We start from the raw sequence: 21,645 nt of genomic DNA, 5'->3' as shown, positions 1-21,645 counted from the left end.
TCCCCTCTGACCGAGTTACGTGATTCACTATGTGCCCCCCTTCCGCGGGGCCAGTGTCCGGGCGAGGATGGCTTGCCGGTGTCTCTCTTTGTGCATCATTGGGATCTCATGGAAGACGGTTTCATGGCCACCTTCAATGAGATCATGGCCTCTAGCCACATGCCAGAGAGACCTCTGAGGGGCTGATTCAAAGGAGGGTGGTGACTTTGGAGATTCAACAATGGCGCCCATCACCCTCTTAGGAAACGCTTACAAAATCCTCGCCAAAGCCATCAGCCGTCGAATATCTCTCCGACCTGACCCATGGAATACAAACCAGTTTCATACAGGATAGGAGCATCCTAGATAACATCTTCACCTTTTGGGAGGCAACTGCTGCAGCCAGACTTTGCAGGGAGGACACGGCAGTTCTTCTGGATTTTGAGAAGGCCTATGACAGGGTCAATTGGGCTTTTCAAGAGGGTACCATGCTTAGGATGGGATTTCTGGTTGAATGGATTAGAGGCTATATTCTGCCGCTCACAGTCAGGTCCTTGTCCAGTTTGCCTTGGGGGACAGGTATCCGATCTCCAGATCAGTCAAACAGGGATGTCCCCTAGCCCCCTTCTCTTACAAGCTGCAAAGAAGGGTTGTGATTCTGTGAAGCTCCTCACCTTGAGGTGTGTCACGAGGCTGTGATATAGCTCTCAAGGGAATATCATGAGGCTGTGACATAGCTCTCACATTTACCCTGAATCGGTTAAAGGTATGCACCTAAGCTGAGCAAGAGAGGCCTGTGCCTAAGTTGGTGGATGAGAGGCTTCCTTACTGGGACAAGAGAGGCTTGTTATTGAGTTAGAACAAGTGACTGCATAGGTTTTCCATTCAGAATGTGAGGATTTCCTACATGGAAATACTCTACACAGCTATGTAAGATGGGAAATTTCTATGACATTCAGTTTGCATAATTTATGCCGTGTTATGCATGTTGTATCAGAAGAACATGTGTATGACTTGCTTTTGGACATGAGCATTACACGGTTTTATTTGCCAACATTGCCAAACCATGACCATACCCTATACATGTAATTATGATGATACTACACAAACAGCGTCACAGAAACCATGAGCCTACTACTCTGAGATAACCCCCCATTCTGGTCCAAACTAGCCCACATGGATCCTTGCAAGGTAGTGAATACCAATCATGAGCTTGACGCCAGTGGTGGGCAGTTGCCTTCAGAAAACCAACTAAGGTGATTTCAAAAATACGGTTTAGTTCCCACTCACATGTTGAAGAAGTCGTTCTCCTGTTGCTCTAAAAAGCCTGCAAACTTCTGTGGGTACAAATGGAGGCCTATCCTCTGAGCCTCTTGCTCCACCTCCTGTGAATGACATAGCTATCTCCTGCATAGATCAAAAGAATGGCCACAAAAGCAAATAAGTCAGTCTCCCAACACCACCATTTTACAACTACATCTCCCTCCCTCTGTTACCCTGTCATAGCAATGAAAAGTTCAAGTTATTTTTAAAATTTAACAAAAACAAAAGTGCATCTTGACTCCATGAGAGTCTACTCAGAAAGCTTCAAATTATCAACTCCATCATGCATATCATACACTATGTGCTATGACATTCCCACTCACGTCATCAGCACCCAAGAGTAGCAGCAGGTTCATGCACAAAGATATGTCGCCGTGGTAGACAAAGATATGTCAGTGTCGAAGACAAATCTTCCTAGATAAACCATCAAACTGAGTTTCTATCACTTCTCTGGAGGTGAAGGGCAGACTCAGCCATAATGAAGGCTAGCAGTAAAGAGAAAACCCACACATGCACACACACATACACACACACACACACACACTTTTTTTGTAAAGCTCCATGTCATTAATTACAGGTGGGAAACCTCAAAACGAGGAAAACCCACCAAAAAGACCACACTTTTTATTTACAAGTGGGAAACCTCTAAGCGAGGAAAACCCCAGAAAAAGAAGAGTAACTATAGGCTTCACTACCTAGAAGCAATCAAAGTAAATCCTATAAGCATCAAGAGTGATGTCCCCAGCATCATAAGCAAAATGAAGCGCGTGACCAAGCGAGAACTTGAAGTAATGGAAGGGAACAATGTCATTGGCTTGGAACATGAGGTTGTTCCGAACATGCCATATGGTCCAAAAGACCCAGAATCGGACCCAGCTGAAAAATACAGCAAACTGAGACTGTGATGCTTGTAACACCCCAAAAAGCCAAAAGCATCTGTGAAAAATGCCCGAAGGGAAACGAAGGCTAAGAGCAGTCGAGACCCGGCGAATGAACGATCTGGAGCATACGCAACCCCATAGTAAATGTGGGACAGTCTCCTCAGTAGCTTTACATCGGACACAACGTGAAGGAGCAATATGACGTGCATGTAACAAGCTACCAACAGGAAGAGCACCAACCAAACAGCGCCACAAGAACAGGCGTTCTTTAAGAGGCAGATGACTTTTCCAAATGCGAAACAATGTACGTTTCCACCACATTGAAGATTTGGAGAGAGACCATAGCTGATTACCATGTCTGACTATCCATGCATCCGATTGCAAGAGGGCATAAACTGTCCCAGCTGAAATACATTTCATAGCAGTGGTTCCAAGATTCCAATCAGATAGACGGGAATCCACATTCAAGGGAGGTAAAGGAGAAATATCAGCAATCATCCGCTGAATTTCTGTCCAAAGATGAGAATAATGGGATCCCAATTGAAAACGATCCGCCGCAACAGAGAAGGAAAGAACCTGACCAGTGTCATCCACCACCTGATGTATCTGACAAATTCCTTTTTGAGATAGAAAATATGCCTGACGAGGTGAACGGTCAACCAAAGTGGAAGAAAATACACGACTCCAATGCAAACTCTCTAGCCGCAGGGAATTGCCCATCAAAGATCGGGAACCATGCCATATCATATGTGAAGTAACTTCCTTCCAATCAATAATGAGAGGAGAAGTGAAAGGACATCCCGGAATGTGTCCTTCAAGTTTTCCACATATAAGATCCCAGTATGTGGGTTGCCAATGACCATAGAACGGCGTGACAATATGCCGACACAAATGGGACACCATGAGAGTCCAAGGTTGCTGCTGATCCAACAAAACCGGCAAAAGCATAGCTTTCCTAGCCAAAACATGACGTCTCAAATCCAAAATATTCAGGCCTCCAAGGCGCTTAGGAGAGCATAACTTGTCCATGGATAACAATCTGAGGCCCTTTCCACTAGATGAAGTGCGCCAGAAATGCGCCAATATACTTGACATAAGGGACTTTAAGCGGGTTTGAGACCAATATAGCAAAGGTAGATAAAACTGCACATAAGCTACAAGAATGCATTGCACAATTCTAAGACGCACATGAAGCGGCCAAGTGGACAACTTCCAATAATGTAACTTGGAGTGCAAGCGCTCGGCTACCCAATCCAATTTCCGTGTAGCCGATACAGTCCAACCCAGCGGATAACCCAAATGACGAACTATAATGTTCGGAGGAACAAGTTCGCCTGGCCAAAGCAGCTTATGCCAATCATACTCAATCAGAGCCAATAGTTTGGATTTACGAAAATTCACTTTGAGGCCTGCTGCCAATCCAAACAAATGAAGAGTATGCATAATTTGTTCCACATCATCTTGGTGATTGCGGGGCATAAAGAGAGAATCATCTGCATAAGCTTGTGCAATAAAATGTTTCCCAGAGGGTAATTTCAAGCCCTGCAATCTTCCAGACGAAGTCAAAGATTCCAAATACATAAGCAGGGGATGAGTAGCAATCGCATAAAGCAAAGCACTGAGAGGACAACCTTGCCTTACCGAACGTCCCAAATGCCAAGGATCTGTGAGAAAACCATCCAACAAACCGGCAGAGGTACTGTCAGCATACAAGAAATAAACCACAGAGGATAGCTTAGGCCCAAATCCCAGCCGAAGCATGGTATCTGCAATGTAATCCCAAAGAACAGTGTCAAATGCCTTTTCAATGTCAACCTGCATGACCAATACATCTTGTCGAGTGTATTTGGCATACTCCATGCCAATGATGACATTTGCTAGATTATCAGTAATTTGCCTTCGTGGAATGAAGCCATACTGAGATGGATACAAACCATCATGCAAAAACCCTTTAAGTCTATTGACAAGCATTTTAGCCAGCAATTTATAAACCACAGGCATGAGCGTAATCGGCCTCCATTGCGAGAACTCTTCACAAAGTGCTTGCTTTGGAATCAACTTGAGCAAGCCTTCTTTCCAAGATGAAGGCAAAACCTGTTGCTCCCATGCCTTGTTTATCATTAACAATAGTGGCTGATCCAGGTAGTGCCAAAACGACAAGAAAAATTCTACAGTAAGGCCATCCCAACCGGGAGATTTCCAACGGCCCAAATCACACAAACTGGCATACAATTCTGTTTCCGTGAAGGCGGCTTCCAAAAGTTGAGCCTGGTGCGCCGATAAAATCGGTGCAACTTGAGATAAAAACAAGCAACGAGCCTCTCGACCTTCCTGCGTGAGAGAAGAGGCCTCAAAAATCTTGCCATAATGAGATTCCATGGCCCGTGCAAGCCCCACACGAGAGTTAGTCCAATCACCAGTCGGGAGTTTAATCCTCTTAATAGTTTGAGACTGCCTGGAAAGATGTAGATGACGAAAGAATTGTTTAGAAGTGCATCCTTTATCCGCTATAGCCTTTTGGCGAGCTCTAGTCTGCCACTTTGCCAATTTTCTCTCATCATTACGATGCAACAAAGCACGAGCAGAAAGCAACTCTGTCATCTGGATTTCAGTAAGAGATGAAGTGTTAGCCAGATGCATCAAACTTTGACAAGTGCCTTTGGCCTGTTGAACTTGCTCTCTGAAATGCAATAAATAGTGTCTGCCATAATCCTGGATCACACATTGAACCCGCATAACAAAACGAAACCATGCTGTGTCCATATCAACATGCATTTGAGAGATCAATGGCGAAATAATATCCACAATCAGATTGCGAAAAACCTCATGCTTAAGATAAGCATTATTGACATGCAGAAGTCTCTTTCTAGTTAATGAATCATTGGCAGAACATGAACCGAATTGTATTTTCAAGCATATCGGAGCATGATCCGAGAGACACAAGGAGTAATCAATCCACATATCACATACAAAATCATCATACTGCTGCATGTGAAAGAGATACCATCGGTCCAGACGAGCACGATACATTGATCGAGCGTTATGCTGAAATGTGAATCCTGGATCATTGGCTTGCAACAGAGGCCACAAATCCAAGGCATTACATGTGTGCTGAAAGAGATCCCAAGCTTGTCGTTCCACATGAAGCATGTGAGAATGTCCAGTAGTATTATCCACATGATTTGGAGCATTATTAAAATCACCACAAAGAAATGCATTAGAACGCCAACAATAAGAGGAGATGGCATGCCACAAACGAGCCCTGTCAGTAGAGGCTGTGTATGCATACACACCACCAAACTCAAAAACTTCCCCATTGATAATACATTGAATGACCATCCATCTGCCAGCTGGATCATTGAATACCAACATGGGAAATAATTCATGGCGAACAAGCATCAGCACTCCAGAGTATCCAGCGGATCCTGCATAAGCTATCCAATATCCCGCAAAATAGGAAGTTTGTCCGGCAAAATTATGCTGATTATGCTCTTGAAGAACAACAATATCTGCTTTGCAAGTATGTACATAGTGCCAGATTAGCCTCCATTTATCCTGATTGCATAATCCACGCACATTATATGAAATGCAATGTATAGAACTATGCATCTTAAATGGTATATACAGTGGGCGAGAAAACCAACAGAAAGCTTAAGAACTCGTGCCCATGGGCACATCCGCATCTGTCGCGGAAACATCGGCTGCCAAATCAAAACTCGAATGTGGAGGAAACAAGTGATGGCCTTCCGACGTTGAAGCGGTGCCCCCTGTAACTACTTCCTTATCAGATCGAACAACTTTATCCCAGGCCTGAGCCAAGGAAGAGTTATCATTACAAGGCAGTTTTTGCTGAGCAACATTCTTCAAGGGGGGCACATAATTGCGAGAAGATGGTAGAGTACGTGCTTTGACAGTTTTCTTGGGTACTATCCACGCCTGAGTAGCAGGAAGCTTCTCTTTGCCCTTGTCTTTGATGTTCGGGGAAGCAGGAACACTTGGCATTTGAGACTGCTTCCCTTTACCTTTATTTAGTCCAGTTGTTGATGTGGATGCGGAAGCACCTTTAGATTGTGCCTCAGGGGAAGATTTCGCTGGAGGAGGAGTCTGAGGGGTAGGGACAGCCGAAGGAGGGGGTTGTAGATTTGGTTCAGAACATTCAGATTGCATATGACCAAATTTGCCACAGCGAAAACAGGAATTGGCAAATTTCCCCCATTTAAGCTTGAATGGTCGCTTTCCGACCACTGTGTCCCCAGAATCAACGGTAATGCCCGTAGGAGCAGGAAGATCAGTGTCCCATAGAATACAAAAACGATTTGTATTGGCATCCAACTTCGGGGGGCAAATCACTTTGCCCAATTGAGCAGCCAACAAAGGAAGAAAATGACGCCAAGTACGACGAAAATCCACCACTTCAACCCAAACCGGGCACTTATGTCGAATAAGGCTCTGATAATCTTTAGTAAGAGCCCAGGGAAGAACATGAGTCATTTGCGTATTGAAGAAGAGGGGAGACATTTCCAACAAAGCATCTCTAGCTTCCATGTCTGCTAACAAGACCTCATAGAATCCTCTTGCTCCAAAATAAACACCCCGGACTGCTTGACGCTTAAGCAAGAAATCAACCCATTGTCCCACATCCTGTGCACTAGGCATCTTGCCCGGAAAAAAGAGAATCACTGCATTCAATGCATACTGCGCAACCGGATCCATGAGCTCCTGCACCGGAATACGCACTTCTGTGACTGGAGCAGGTCCTTCCCAAGCACATCTTGCTTCTTCGAAATCCTCATGCAGGCATTCCTTAATCAAAGACATGGCATCCAAATTCGAGGTGTTCATTGCTTTCCGACGCTTATAAATGGCCAGCTCAGGTGATTCCATCATGCACACCTTAAATTTTCTATAATCCCCAGAACTGCTGTAAGCCCTATTGCTGCTGCAGACACGAATTTGCTGCGGTACCACTGGCCGAATCTGCTGCAAGCCCCAAATGAAGTAGAAACCCTAATGCTGCTGCAGACGAGGAAGTACTGCTGCTGTAGAACGCTGCCACACACACACACACACACATGTTAGCTGGTAATAGAAACCAGCTGGCCACAACTTGGACTATGACTTCAAAAGACCACTAAGAAGGCAGAAAGATGTACCAATGGAAACTTCAAGTTATTTCCCAAACTTAACAAAAAGAATGTGACATTACTAGTGAAATGCATGTGTGTACAGAGACAAAATGAGTAGCGGAAGACTTACAACGCAAGCATTCACAAGTATCCAACTCTAATCCTTGTATTAAAGGTGAACATTTAAAATGATTGTCTGAGAAACTATTGTAACCTATTCCCAAAAGATGACCAAAAGGTGATCTCCCTAGATATCAGCCCAAGTCTTCTTGATGTCAACTCCTGCTCCTCAGCAAAAGTGCTAGCTGCAGATTTGTTTCCAGCTCTCCAGATCACTTGTATACGAGCACTCTATATGGCAAAGCTGCTGATAATGAAATAGGATACCTATTCAAAGGTGCTGGGTTGGGGGGAGGGGCAGCGAGAGAAAGAAGAAGGGGAAAGGGGGGGGGGGGGGGGGTTGTTCTGGTCGGTCTGCCCAACTGCTGTACGCCCTGCCCAGAGCTTGCCCAAAAACATCTGCCTGACAGCCCGCCCAAGCCCTGTGCACTGGCGTCCAGCCTGTCTGATCGCCTTGTATCTGCAGGTGTGCCACGGCCCACAACTTAAGTGCTATCTTGACTCCATTATGGAACAAAAAATCTGAAATTTATTAAATGAATGTGGAAAATGGATAGATTTATGTCCTTGAACCAGGCCTCCATGAGCAGCCATGGGTTTTAGTACACCCATGGGTTGGAGTATTGATAACACACACTCCCGCCTATGTGTCCCAATGAGGCCCTCTGTCATGGCTCATGCATATCAGGGCTCATTATCATCAACCACTAAATGGGTTGGAGTATTGATAACACACATGGGTTGGAGTATTGATAACACACACTCCCGCCTATGTGTCCCAATGAGGCCCTCTGTCATGGCTCATGCATATCAGGGCTCATTATCATCAACCACTAAATGACTAGTGTTAGCTAGTTTTTCCTGCTCTGGATCTTGTGCAGCTAAGGCTCCAAGATAATGATATTGCATCATACAGAGCATGGTTCTGATCAACTATTGTTACCTTATTCTTGTCTGTGGAATTTTGAAAATTACGCTATCTGTATTTTAAAGGCATACCTCTGTTATCTTTGGAACTGCCATTTGTTCTATATAGACTGAGAAGCGTGCAAGAAGCAGGACAAGCCCACTTGACACCAGCATCTTCTTCCCGTTATCTTCTGGCACATTGACCCGCTTGGAGTTGTCATGTCCTGTTGAAGTGCACATAGCCAAAAAATGATCATTCAGCATCACAAAAAGATCTTGGACGCCACCTTGGACTAAGTCAACGTAAAGTGATCGCCAATTAACCATCAGCTTCACTCTATCATCAAGAAGTTCTTTAAGGTCCTGCAGAAGACAAGGACAGACCTTCACTCAGTACAGACAATACAATAGTCTTAAAAGAACACAGTACTAGTCCATGTGAAATCAAAGCGACACCTAAACTATAACACCAGACTCTAAAAATGAACTAATGATGTCTGGTTCTACTGTTGGAAACATGTCCATAAATCTAGGAACTTGCATATTGCAAGATGACCATTGTGTTGCAATCATCACTTCAAACGGACATCATATTTGGATATGCAAACTCATTCAATAACAGAATAAAGAAGAGAGATGCCAACTGAGATTACATGTGATGAGCATATTTCTGAGGTTAAAAGACCTTGTCTGACACATCTTCAACAGAATGCTCACGTCCTCATTGTCAGGCGGGCTGGGGAGTAAACAGGATGCCCAGGCATCAAGTTGCATGTTATTTATGTGGGCACTCGACAACATTTTTGGGTGGCCAGACAAGGAAATTGGGCACCCAAGCACCTGAAACAAGACCCCACCCCCCTTCTGTTCCCTTTCCCCTTTTCTCCCACAAAACACACACACGCTGCATGCAAGACAATAGGCTACCTACATGTAAATGTTTGTCCACTTTCCTATTCTCTTTCTTGTGGGGAGCTTGGAGTACATCACTCTCATCACTCTCCACAATAGTAAGCTATAATGTGTCATTTGGTTGGCCTTTCTTACAATTTAGTGCATCTCTCCTGACTAACTCTAGTCCATGCAAGCTTTTAAAGCTAATCTGTTCCTGTATCTTTTTGTGCAAGGATCCAATCTCTGGTTTTCAACCTCACTACAGGTGTACCTGTGCACACAAGAAGCATAACCTTTATTCAACTGTTACACCCAGTTTGACATGTCGGCGGTATCTGTAAACAGTCTTTGCAAGCCAGCACCCGTAGCTTGGTGGACTTGTATAAGAAGGTGTTTCTTTCCTTTAAAAATATTACAGTATACTTATTACTACCTTAGTAGCTATTTGAGCGGCCTTGCCCATGGCTGGTGTAAAAGGGACATGCATGGATTCATGCCAAGTACAAGAGGTAGATTCCACAAGCTCTTTGGGAGGCCTTTCCTATGGATAGTATACAAGCCTCAAGGGTCATGTTTGGATTAATGCCAAGTACAAAAGGTAGATTCCGCACGCTGTGTGCAAGATCACAGTTTAGAAAGCTATTTGTCATCAACACCTCCTACAAACAAGCAGTTCCATTTTTATGCTGGAATAGCAAACTTGAAACTATGATGCACTGATAACATATCTTCTCCTACAGAGATAGGAATGTAACACGTTTGTTGTGCAAAGCCGCAAGCTTGCAAGGAATCTAGGCATTTCCATCGTGTTGGCCGGGTAGCCCCACTAGCTTGTAAGAGCGGCATGCTTCATAGTGCCAGAGCTGAGACTATGCACATGGAATTAAGCCTCAAGTTCCTTTTTAAGGGACTGTGTAAATGTATTCACTGTGCCTCTCTGTCAAGACATGATGCCAGGGTAATGCACCCAGCCAAGATGATGACTTTGGCCTTGCCCATGGCAGCCCTCAATGCCATCCATGTGCTGATTCATGCATCCACATGAGTATCACTATACATCTAGCTGCAGACTAAAGACGCCAATCTATGTTATGCCACAATATGCAGAATAAAAGCATTGAAGCATCTTCAGTACAGTACTTAGCTCAGACCAAACTGCACCCACCAGATGCATTCTAGGACTGTGTAAGGATCAGAGATATTGAAAGAATTCCTACCCAGAGCACATCTAGACTGCCCTGTAAAACGATATCTTGGCCATTCATTAGCACTTCTTCCAATGGTTTCTTTCCATCCACAGCCTCTCCTTCAGCAGTCACTGCTTGCAGCGAATTAGCCACTAAGAGAGCACCTGTGTACCCCATATAACAATACACAATGATCGATGAGATGCCATTCACGTATCCATGTCCCACCATTTGTCTAGCTTCTGGCCTTAGCATTCTTACCAATCAATCGATCAAGCAATCCTTTGAATCGTCTGGTGACATGTTGCTTTACAGCACCCTCAGCTGCCTGTTATCAGCATGTTTTTCCAGCACCAAAAAAAAGAGCAAATATTTTAAAACCCGAGCTAATAGCATATAGACTGGGAAGAAAACAGCACTAAGAGTTGAATCCTAACGTATAAACACCTGTAAAGCAAGCAGTGGAAGACCTGCATCAGGTAAAACTTCATCCATTTGTGCAACATCTGTAGACAAAATCTCTGCAAACAGAAACATAAATGTAAATGCAATAAAACAATAACAAATACCAAAAACTACTTGGTTATCAAGCATTTAGCAACATAAAGTGCATGTGAATGAATCAAAATCTCATGCTCTTGAACCATGAGCTACAAGCTCACTATAGCCCACAAATACACAAAAATGAATCTGAACTTCAAAATATCATAAAAGCAGCAGATGACAATGTCAGGTAGCCTGACTTAAACAATTTGATTTGATGCTATTAAAATGGTACTTGAATCCAATAGAAAGCATGAATACTTAACAATTATCCACAATTGGACTTGCTAGGTTCCAACCAGGACACCGGCCCCTCCTCTTCACGTTCACTTGCAGAGTACTTGGCCTACAGCTATGAGAACTCTCTGTGCAATTGACAAACCCCGAACCTGAGCAACTTCTGTTTGCCTTATCCCTTGATTTCCAGCATTGCCTTTGCTGAAAACCATCTTCTGACAGAGGGCAATCTATTTGCTGCTGCTTGAGGCTCGAATCACACCTACTGCTGGTTGCACCAGTCCTGGGATGGAGCTTAGAATTTGCCCTTTTTAGCATTCTGTCACATGCATCAGTCCTCATATGCATGTGCGAAGCCAACCTAAGAACACCTTCAGGGTAGAATATGGAAATAAGGGTTAACATAAGATTGTGAGGCCTCACAGAAGGAGCACGGTCGATGACTGACTGGGGATAGGTTGGGGGTTGCATACGGTAGATGTAGGTGCATGCCTGGAAAAAAGGCCTTATTTCTTGCTCACAACCCCTGGTCAAGAATGCAGACTAGTAGAAGGGGAAGAGAATAGGTTTATCAAAGTCCCCACAAAACAAAAAATCCTTATTTGTTAATCAGTATCCCTCAACTCTCTCTTGAGTACAATGCTTGGCAAAAAGGCCTTATTTCATGCTCACGACCCCTGGTCAAGCATGCAGACTAGTAAGGGGAGAGAACTGGTCTATGAGACCACCCCCCTCCCCAAACCCAAAAACTTGTTAATCAGTATCCCTCAACCCTCTCTTGAGCAAAATGCATCCCACAGGTGACCTGTTGGCTCTGACATTAAAATCAGAGCTAAGGTTTCAAAGTGAAATTTTTTTCCTGCAGAATGAAATTTTCAAGTTTCTTTGCAGACGTGCATGGTTGAATTGCATTTGAGGAAAAGGCCCATCATGGACAGCAAAGATCCCAAATGATCAAGCTGGATCAAGATGTCAAGATAGACCAAGAACGATGCGAGCTTGTACTGAAGAAGGGTTGGGTTCACTACACACACAAAAGTCTCTTCAAAAATAGCCAATTCTTCTACAAGAGTTAAGAAAGTGAATGTGCTAAAGCTATCTCAATCCACTCACAGCAAGATAGGTTAAGTTAGAACCTTTTTTGAGCACAAAGCGATCTGGAACTCCCCTAGCATCTATCGCTCCACTTTGAATTCCATCCCCCCCTCCCTCCTGCGCACGCTGTGCACCTGTGCCTTTGCCCCCTCCTCCTGAACCCCGCCTTCCAGCCCTTTGCGCCTCAGCTGCCGGCAGCCCTCCCTCTGTTCCACCTGCACCTTCGCCCTCACCCACCTCCTTCCCTCTCTGCCACCTGCTTCCAGCCTTCCACCTTCCTGCTCCCCCCCCCCACCGGGCCCTTTCTCGCCCGCCTGTTCATGCCACCTGCATCAGCACGCCCTTCTCTCTTCCGCCGCCCACCAGTCCTCCAGCAGCCCTTTTTTGCCTTAGTCCTTCTATGCCTCTGCCCTTCCCCATCCTTTGTACCCGGTCCTTCCCCCGCCCCCTCAGCAGTTTCCAGCGTCCAGTAGCAGTTCTTTCGGCGGGCCGCGGGAGTCACCTTCACCCCTTCTGGTCGACTCGTCACTCCATGGCAGTCGCTCCATCATCCCAGACCGAGGTGACACTCCTTGCCATTTTTCCGAAGCAGACCTTCAGCTCTTGGTTTCTACAGTATCCTCACTTGTGGCTTATTCTCTACTATGCAAGATTGCCAAGAAAACCGCCCACCAGCGCGTGGACAGATTCGAGATTCACTCCAAGCAGCCCTCATTGGCAAGCCTGGAAAAAACACCGACATACGTTTTCTTGGGCACGGCTACTCCCAGGCGGAGTTTGATTTACCCAAGGCAACTGATCGTGATGCAGCAGAGTGCCACAGCAATAAGCAGCACTCACGCGTTTTTCGCTTGATGGCACCATGGTTTCGACCCCCGCATCCGACCCCCTCACAGGTGCATCTGGCCTCCTCATCAAAGTCTACTTACCAGGACTCTGTAAGGAGTATCTCCTCCTCCTTGGATCAATTGGCCAATTGATTGGACAAGTTCTCAAGACCCCCCCCAACCCCCCCCCCCCCCCCCCCCCCCCCCCAAGACTGCCACTTCTATGGTCGCTTGGGCAGCAGGGATACCCACCATTCGGGTTTGCAATGTGCATAGCCTCTCCAGAGGCTCTTCCCCAATTCATTGTGCTCCCCAGCCTTGAGGGCGACCCAATTACACAGCAGGTTGAGTATTCAAGCCTCCCCGGATAGTGCTTCATATGCAAACAAATGGGACACCTAGCTAGAGCTTGTCCTCGACGTCAGACTTGTAGAGACAATGTCCTTCACTCAACCCCAGCCCAAAGACTCTCTTGGAGAGGAGGAGACAGGTGGTCAAGCCCTCCCTCTCCCCAGCCAAGTGTGCAAGAGACTTGCCAACTTCACCAGACGACTAGTCATCCACCACCAGAGCAATAGACTCGGCATGGCAAGGATGCTGACCACACTGGCAACCAGCCCCCAATCCAACGGGCGCTGTCACACCGCCCTACCCCACAAAGGCGCCGTTGGACGAAGAGCCATGCAAGTGAGCCCCATGAGGCAACGGTACCTATTGGTAACCATTATGAGCATTTAGCACAGGACCAGTGTAATTCCCCCGGTCGGGGTTGAGCACAATCTTGACACACACTTAAACTATTAATGCTCGTAAACAAAGTGAATTGGCACAACACAAAACAAGATAGCAATGCTAAAAATTTAAATGACACTACAATAGGGCTAGAAAGGGCCGACCCCCATTGTAATATCAATAAATTTTACATACAAGCTTCATTGGGCAATGCTTGGTAGATTTCCAACAAGATTCATGCATTTCGAACAAGTTGTGCCGTACTAGAGGTTGAATCCACAGTTTCTACCGTGAAGGACCTCACTTCCCAATCCTTGGTATCTTGCCACAAGCAGATATGCTCCATTGGCATCCATACACATGCAAGTGTATGCTAGACCGAGACATAGGAGACCTTAATGGCCAAGAATGCAAATGTAGAGTAGGTTTAGCGAACTTAAGCAACTCTCATCCGAGAATCGGTTCCCATTTACAGACACCTTCCAGCTTCAGATCAAAGTAATGATGATAGAATACTCCATAGCACTCCCGGTTGAAATTAGAGATTCTACAAATTAGGGTTTTCGTAGAATTATGATTTTAACTCGATTAGGGTTTTTGCAAATTAGGGCTTTGCATAATTAGGGTTTTACAGAATTAGGGTTTCAGATTTTGGGAATTGTTGGCGACAAAATTGCTCAAAACCTTGCCATCATGTAGAAATCCATGAGAGAGTAGCACATTAGGTCAATCCCAACACTAGAAAGCTGTAATTAGACCATGTGCAAGCTCCACCAAGTAAGAGAACCTCCAAAGAGCAAGCAAGAGAGCGTATAGACTATTTTTATGAGTAAAATCTTTAAATCCACCTCTTGAGGTTGGCACCTGATTTTAGAGAGAGAAGGGAGCTTTCCATATACAAAATGGATGGCTATTGAACCACCTCAACAAAGGCCACAACTCTCCGTAGTGGGGAGGGTGCATGGTCAATAGCCTAGCCAACTGGAAGGGATAAATGACCCAAAATTTAGCTCAAACTCAATTATTAGTTGTCTGGCCGTACTTTAATGAAGTGTGGACCTGCAAAATAGCAAAGTGAACTATAACTCTAGTAAGCTTAAACAAAGAGTTTAGAGTCACATCTACCACTTGTCTACAGCCCACAAGCGAGGTCAGAATACAGATTCACGCGCACGATTCACAAGAGGGCATCCTTGCCCGTAAACTAGACATACAAATCTAATTTACGAGCGTCCCTACCTGTAAACTAGACACACACATCTTGCAAGCAATAAAACAATTCAGTCAAAAATAGTTCCAAGCGTGCGAGTATGCCATGCATAAGAATGTGGTGGACAATCTCCCTTTCATTTAGCTTGTAATAGGCAGTCGTTCCAGGCGTAGACATATGTCCCGAGGCCAACCAGAATACCATACTCTGAATATGGACGTGGACTAAAATTCCCAGCCTCACATATCCAACCTACTGGCCCTCAGAGTAGACATAAGTCCCCTACAATGAGGTGCCAGTCCTCTCCAGTGGCGGCCCTACCTCCTAGAGTCGCCTGGCAACCAGCCCCATGTGATGGCGAAGCCAGTCGGTTTCTTCGGGTGTCTTCCGGTGGATGCAAGCAAGTTCTCACAAATGGCCCTGCTCCGGGTTTGTGTGACCTTCCATCCTCATTTCGCCACCCCTGACAACGGTGAAGTGGTCTTCTCCTTCCCCCTCAATGTCACCCCTTGTAACGACCCCATAGGCCTCCTAAACACAAAACACCCATGATTAATACAAACTCCCTAAGAAGGGTACAGGCTAGCTCACCTCCCAACCATGAGTTCTATGCTTCGAACCTCCCCCGAGAGAGGGACCAAGGTCTTACTCCCTCAAATCCATGCCTGACAGCATGGCAATCCTACCATCTATATCTGCCTCATAGAGGCTCTAGGCAAGCCTATCTGTGCTCTACCACAACTATGGCTAGAATCATGGTCAAGACTTAGACCAGAAGTGAGGCTACGTCAATAATAACCCAACCCATGTTTCACTTATGTAGCATCCATTGTTGTTATAAATAACCAAACTATTATAAATAGCCAACACATGGATTTATTAATAAAAACCTTAGCCGCACGTATTAGCTTGCTTTCTCCTAATCCGAGGACTCCCCTAACCCTACCAAATTAGGAAACTAATCTCAAGGATTAGTACAAGGTACTAAACAAACTTCCCCACCAAAGACACGTCCACTCTTGAAAATAAACAAGAGAAACTCAACATCATCTAACAACAGACTCCATAATCTCGATCACGCATGTCTAATCTTTCCACTCGTATATCTGTCATAGGAACTACCTAAATCTGGAGCCACTATTCCTACAACTAACTCAATGGAACTAAAGACATACCAACTCAAACCAAGGTCATGAGGAACACAACAATCCCTCAATTGAACTCCCGAGGAATTTAAAAATCTGACATTATCGGCGTTCATTTCATTGCTTTCGAAGTAGTGCCCCAGCTTGTTTTGGATGTCCTTTGGTTTTGGTTATGGGAGAGGATGCTCGATGGTGCATGGCTCATCCTCCTCCTTCTCAGGTTTAGGTTCAGCTGTGTGGGCTCTTAAGTACCCATTTATCCAGTCGGATAAGTCTCTACAAAGTTGGGAATTTCGTTGCAAAAGAGAACTTATCAGAACTCGAACCTCTAAGGACAAGAAGGCATTCTCAAGGGAAACTTAGGCTAACACCCATGCCTAACCATAACATGTTCGGTATTATCATAGGCAGATCCTAACCAATCAAATGATCTCTAGGTACTGAACACATGGCAACGTTCCACCAGAACTGATGTATCCTCTCTGCTTCCAGACAAACGGAGGACAATCGTCACGAGTAAGAACCTATCTCTGTTGAACTCTTAACTGCCTGATAGTACCAGAATCGTGTCCCAAGTCAACTCACTATGTCAAGGTAATCAAGCTGCAACCCCATTTGAGGGTTCTGAACTTGTAATGTAGCCTATGGCTGTTTGATCGTAGCTAATAGAAGGATCTTTTCTCCGGGAAGAAAAAAGATAGGTGAACTTACAAACTCCAAAAGAATCTAAAGTATATCTAGTGCTTCATGTATCAGCTCCTTAAGCAGAAAACTGCGTGACGAGGATAACCTAGTAGGTGTTGAATCGATTGAAACCCCTAGTCTTTCACATGAACCACATAGGTATTTGAATACTAAAAGTAGGCATAATTGGCATTCAGAGTACAAAGAAGGTCTGGTCAAATGGAACGGCACATCAACAGAAAGTTCGACTTTGGAGAAAATAATCAGATTTGGAGGGCTAAGCAATTGGCTGAGGTGGCCAATGCAAAAAGAGGAATGCTTAGGGGAGTCCCTAGACATTGATTTAGGTAAGTAAAGGTGAAATACCAAAGGGGTTAGTTGCCTTAGAATATAGGAGGGCCACATTACAACTACCAGGCAAGAGAAGACTTGGTCTATACATCAAATAGAACCCTCTGGAAGAAATTATGAGGAAGAGAGGAAAATAAGGCCCGGTTCACAAATATGAATGGCAGTCCTGAATTCCCCATTCGTGACTGGGCCAGCTCATCTCTATGGATGCCTTAGCATTCACAAAGGGAGCAGGTCCAGCTCATGGACAGTTTTGCTGCTTCTGTGTCCTACATATTGAGGCCAACCAAGCTTGGGCATCCAATCATATTTTCTGACTACTACTCCGACTGCCATCCAAAGTATCCCACCAACCCGTTACCCAAGGCAGTTGACATGCTTGGTGTTGAACGATGGAGACAGTAGCCAGAAGGAAATGACCAGTCTCTCACACCAAATGGCTGGAACCTCCTTGGCCCAGCAGTCTGTGAGTGGGCACTGGAACAGAAAGGTACTCAGAGGTGACAGATCAGCCATCAGCCATGTCCGCCTGCCCGTTTATGAACCATGCATAAGGATGAGTGATGGCTGGGAGGTGAATTAAGAAGAAAGCCCGGTGAATTAAGAAGAAAGCCCTCTATTCTATTTGTGAACTGGTTGGTACTATTGATGGCTGAGATGAGAGTTTGAAGTATAGAGAAGTATTTGCAAGAATTTTTACATAATGTTTGTGTTTAACAAAACAAGAAGAGAAATTCAAGCTTGGGCTTCAATAGTCCTACTTAGAGCAGCTATAAGTTCACTGGCAGAAGGATCTCCAAAATCAGGCTGTAGTGATTTCTGTACACTTGCAAGATATCTGCACATCAAATACACAAAAACAGTTAGTTAATGCATTTGCACATAAAATCTCCTTACAAAAATTTATAAAATCAAGAATATAAGTATTGAGTTTGAAACGGGATCCACACTTTTTGAATAGGTTTGTAGCAGCTTTGGTGAGCCGCTTCTCCCCCATTGGAAAGATAGCTCGAAAAGTGGAAGCTGATTGGGCAAAGTCAGCCAGAAACTCCTGCTAGAGACGGAAGAACTAATACTTAGAACAACATGCTAGTTCCACCATTCACAGGCTCATCTCCTAGACAGAGTTCCTCCCACCCCCCACCCTCACCCCCTGCCTCTCTTCTTTCTCTCTTTATTTCCTTTTACCCTTCCTTGGCAGCTGCATTTATAGCCGATATGGATTCCAAGGAGAGGAGGTTCCCTCCAAAAGGGACTAAATTAATTTGAGAAGGCATCAGATTGGACACATTACCAACCTTATTGAGAATCTCCATTAGTTTCTTTGGTGACTGATAGTCAGACTCGTTATCCACGTCTACAACAGAAGCATCACTTGAGTTCTTTGATAAGCTTGCTACTCCTTCAAGAGCTGCAATAAGCCGTTCCAGATCTCCTGCCAAATATTTCTCCATGATCTTTTCAACCTGAAAGGGAAAATGATGCGCTTGTTTGCCCCTAAGAATCACCTCTCATTCATTAGAAAAACAACACAGATTCTTTGTTCAGAAAAGCAAAAATATCTTGGTCCCTGCATAATGACTTCACATTTTTTTAAAAAAAATCACACGTCATAACAAGGGCACACCGGATGGTTTAGATCCTGGAGTAATCCAACAGCTTCTGAACGGCTATGCACAGGCTCTGAATCTGCCATTACACGAGCCTGCATCAGAAAACCACACTTCAGTGCCTGGTGTTGCATTCCCCAAAACTGTAAACACGCATGTTGAGAAAAAAAATAAACAGGTCTCAAAAACAAGAGCATTCAATTGCTTTCATTCAAATAGATACACTTTTCAGCATGTGCTAATTGAAGGAATACAACGTAGATTAATTCCATTTAGATGCCAGACTCAAGGAGAGAAATCTCAGCTTCATAAGAGTCTTGTGACTGACTTTGATGCTGTCTTGAAGGCTTTGCTCCAAGACGCCATGCCCTGCCATATCTCACATGTTGGAAATTGGCATTTTTCGCATGAGATAGGCAAGTGGGGATTATCTGCCTTCAAATCCCCAATGCAAAGTATCCCACAAGCAGTGAGAGAGTGGGCAGATTTGTGCTTTGCGAATAGGAGATGAATTCGAGGCAGGTAAATAGTTGACACATGGGGCCACAATTTAGTAGGAAGCAACAAGCTACAGGCCACCCAATTTTAGAGCAGTGTGCTCGTTGGATGCTAGCCGGCCAAATTGATCAACATAAGCCACTAGCCATTAGGACCAACTGCCAATGTCACATGCATTAGCTCCAACACTTCGATGCATGTGCCATGCTAGGGCTATTAATTCGGGTTAGGGTTGAACAAAGGAATCAGTAAGCCCTTATTTATACAAGGGCAGAAGAGGCTATCAACCTATCAAAATAAACAACTGCAAATGCAAATAAAGAAATTTATTGCAAGTAGGCCAACCATTTTGCAGTTTCAACATATAATCACCCTCTCCCCAACCTTTTATGGATCGTTTAGAGCAGCCAGCCAAACCTAAAGAGACAAAAAGGTATCAGATCCAGCCATCAGAAGCAGTCATTGATGATCAGTCTAGGGCTTCCCCAATACTAGCAGTGTCTGCAGGAGGTTTCCTTGCTCCATTCACAGGCCAAGATCTTGGAGCACAAGAGCTAAGCATGCAGTTCACTGGTAATTTTGTAAGCTTTTAGCAGTTCAAAACATACAGTGCTCTAGATAAGTTTAAAGATGAATGCTTCTGTACACTGTACCCTAACAAAGGTATCAGAACAAGTTTCTCTCTGAAGTACCAGATCAAGTATCGGATAGCTATTTTTCACCTAGATCTTGTTTTTGGAAGTTTATGGTCCTGTTGCAATGTCATCTGGATTTCTCAATTCAGCAGACCACAGTTTGTTCTGCTTCATCATTGCTGCAAGTGATGGAGATGAAGTGGCAGCATAGCAAAGACATGCAAGAGTATCTGCAACCCAACTAGATCATGCCAAACAAGCCCAACTAGGTCATGCTCAATGAGCATTTGAAGCTCGACAAGAAGCTTCAATGTTAACCTGATTTGCAAGTGCAGCTAGAATTGACAGGGAGCAACAGGGTTGTTTTTACACCCAACCCAAACTTGTCAAAAGATACATGGAGGGTTTAAAGGTATAGAAATTTTCAAGAAAATTGGTGTTTGGACCAATAACAAAAGGAGCTGCCTCTGTAGTGTCACAGCCCACAGTTGGGAGCAACACCAACAAAATTCCACAGCAGCAATATACAATAGGATAGGTTGAGAGAATCATCAATTTCTTTCAATTGTACAAGGAACATAAAAACAGAAACAAACTGAAATGAAAACTTGCACACACACACCAATGAGGTGATAGCTCAAGTGGTAGAGATGTTTGTCTAGGACCAGGAGGTCCTGGGTTCAAAACCCCACATGGTGCTTCCTTGGCGGCATCGCCTACGGGCAGATAAAAAGCACCTACTGAGATTCCCCCGGTCGGGGTTGAGCACAATCTTGGCAAACACTTAAGCTATTAACATAATTAAACAATTTTAAATGGCGCAACACAATAGAGTAAGAAGCTGAATTTTATTTTTGCACACTGCACTAGGGCCGGAAAGGGCCGACCCCCCTTGTAATAGATTTTATTATCAAGGAAAACTGTTACAAGCCTCACGGGCATTCACATGCCAAACTGTTCAAGTGCATCCATGATCATGAAAACAGCATTGCAAACAAATTTGTCGTAGACGATGGAATCCGTAGCTTCACTTGAGAGTAGCTTCGTTCCTTGATTCCTTGAAGCTTGTCAAACGCAGCTATGCTCCACTGGCATCCATACACATACACATGTGTGTGCCAGGACCGAGACATAGGAGACCATATTGACAAAGCATTCGAATCTCAAATTGAAAATTGCTTGCAAAATGCTCTTACCAAGTATTGGACGATCAATGTCGAGCTCCACCTCCGTGCGGACGAACTACAGCTTGAATGTGACCGTTTTCCACTTCCGGCTGAAATTAGGGTTTCTGATTTTTAGGGTTTTAAGCAGGTTATATGAGTCCAAAATTGGGCATTTTGGGCTCTTTAGATGCCTATGAGTAAGGGGCACAGCTTGGTATGGTTTCCTCCAAAATTAGGGTTTCTGAAATTAGGGTTTCTGCAGAATTAGGGTTTCTGAAAATTAGGGTTTCAGCAGAATTTGGGGGCGGTAGAATGGTTAGGAGACTCCATATTCATTTAGAAGAGAGAGATAGAGTGAAAAGGTGAGCAACTGGAGGCTTAACTGTGAAAGGAAGAATCTTCAAGCTTTCCATTGGAGTTGGGAGCAAGAGGGAATGAAAATCAGCACTCTCACCAAGCAAAAAGTTGGAGAGAATAACAAAAATAGGCTCTC

General features: G+C 44.5%; 1 protein-coding gene across 4 annotated transcripts in view; it reads right to left on the bottom strand.

The window, feature by feature from the left end:
* Positions 1-21,645, bottom strand: part of LOC147633920 (vacuolar protein sorting-associated protein 51 homolog) — a 121,917-nt gene that overhangs the window by 33,235 nt on the left and 67,037 nt on the right. For 2 of the 4 annotated variants that reach the window (XM_086804986.1, XM_086804987.1), the window contains exons 7-15: positions 18,871-18,948; positions 18,542-18,709; positions 18,194-18,294; positions 18,005-18,081; positions 10,867-10,940; positions 10,681-10,747; positions 10,450-10,583; positions 8,429-8,701; positions 1,270-1,386 (exon numbers count right to left, since the gene is read on the bottom strand). In XM_086804986.1, the coding sequence (XP_086661112.1) occupies positions 1,270-1,386; positions 8,429-8,701; positions 10,450-10,583; positions 10,681-10,747; positions 10,867-10,940; positions 18,005-18,081; positions 18,194-18,294; positions 18,542-18,709; positions 18,871-18,948 (1,089 nt within the window). The remainder of the gene's footprint in view (positions 1-1,269; positions 1,387-8,428; positions 8,702-10,449; positions 10,584-10,680; positions 10,748-10,866; positions 10,941-18,004; positions 18,082-18,193; positions 18,295-18,541; positions 18,710-18,870; positions 18,949-21,645) is intronic. The other 2 variants (XM_086804988.1, XM_086804990.1) reach the window with 2 other exon arrangements.

Source organism: Cibotium barometz, chromosome 11 (assembly GCF_041138505.1).
Source record: "Cibotium barometz isolate CiBa-2024 chromosome 11, ASM4113850v1, whole genome shotgun sequence".
Lineage (NCBI taxonomy): Eukaryota > Viridiplantae > Streptophyta > Polypodiopsida > Cyatheales > Cibotiaceae > Cibotium > Cibotium barometz.
The sequence above is the reverse complement of the archived record's forward strand: the minus strand, read 5'-3'. Positions and strand labels throughout refer to the sequence as shown.